At 35.7% G+C, this 776-nt stretch overlaps 1 protein-coding gene across 2 annotated transcripts in view; it reads right to left on the reverse strand.

Moving 5' to 3' along the window:
• ADGRD1 (adhesion G protein-coupled receptor D1) overlaps positions 1-776 on the reverse strand; it is a 299,472-nt gene that overhangs the window by 282,198 nt on the left and 16,498 nt on the right. The window contains exon 4 of one of the 2 annotated variants that reach the window (XM_019507071.1): positions 625-720. The exons of the other annotated variant lie outside the window; for it this stretch is intronic. Within the exon in view, the coding sequence (XP_019362616.1) occupies positions 625-720 (96 nt within the window). The remainder of the gene's footprint in view (positions 1-624; positions 721-776) is intronic. 2 annotated transcript variants of the gene reach the window in all.

Genomic DNA, 776 nt, shown 5'->3' on the forward strand with positions numbered 1-776 from the left:
TTTTGATGTTGGCTGATGTCAACGTAAAATTGTTTTCATTAAGTACACATGCACCTGCAAGGCCTCTGCCTGCTTTTTCTATTATTTTAATCAGAAATGTCACAATGGAAGAGTTCCCATTTTCATTTTTCTCCAGTAGAAGTACTTGGATTTTACTTTTCTAATCTGTTGCTTGAAAATAGCCACGCCTTGAAAAAACTCTTTTATATGTGGCAATTCACTGATATGAAGAGAGAGTTCTGATTATACTGAGATTTCCTCCTGACTGGCTATTTACTTAATTACTAAGGGAGTTTGGCTCAAATATTTTGTGGTTTCTTAGGTATTTGAGGCCAAACCCTACTGTTTTCACTCCCAGGAGTGGTTCCAATGAAGCTGTTCAGCTGCTCATGCAAGTAAGAGCATGATCAGGTCATGGCAAAACTAAATTATCTTCTCACTTACCCAAATGTATATCCAGAGTAACTTGATTGAGCTTTTTGTAGATTTAAGTCAATACGAGCATCATTTAAATGACAAGATCATTTAAAAATGAAACAAAACTTAGTTCTAGCTTGGAACCCAGTGTTATTATACCCATCCACGTTTTGACAAATACACAAACAAAAATAATTAAATCCTCACCTACAGTTGCAGAGAAGTTAGAGTAGGCAGAGTCATTGGTATATACAAAGGTAGAGTTATGGGAAGGAAGCACAGTGAAGTTGTGGATTCTTAGAGCTGGGTGGAACAACAAAACAAAATAAGCAAAACAATGAATAAACACAAAATCCATA

This window comes from Gavialis gangeticus, unplaced genomic scaffold (assembly GCF_001723915.1).
Source record: "Gavialis gangeticus isolate Ggan-Ray unplaced genomic scaffold, GavGan_comp1, whole genome shotgun sequence".
Taxonomy (NCBI): domain Eukaryota; kingdom Metazoa; phylum Chordata; order Crocodylia; family Gavialidae; genus Gavialis; species Gavialis gangeticus.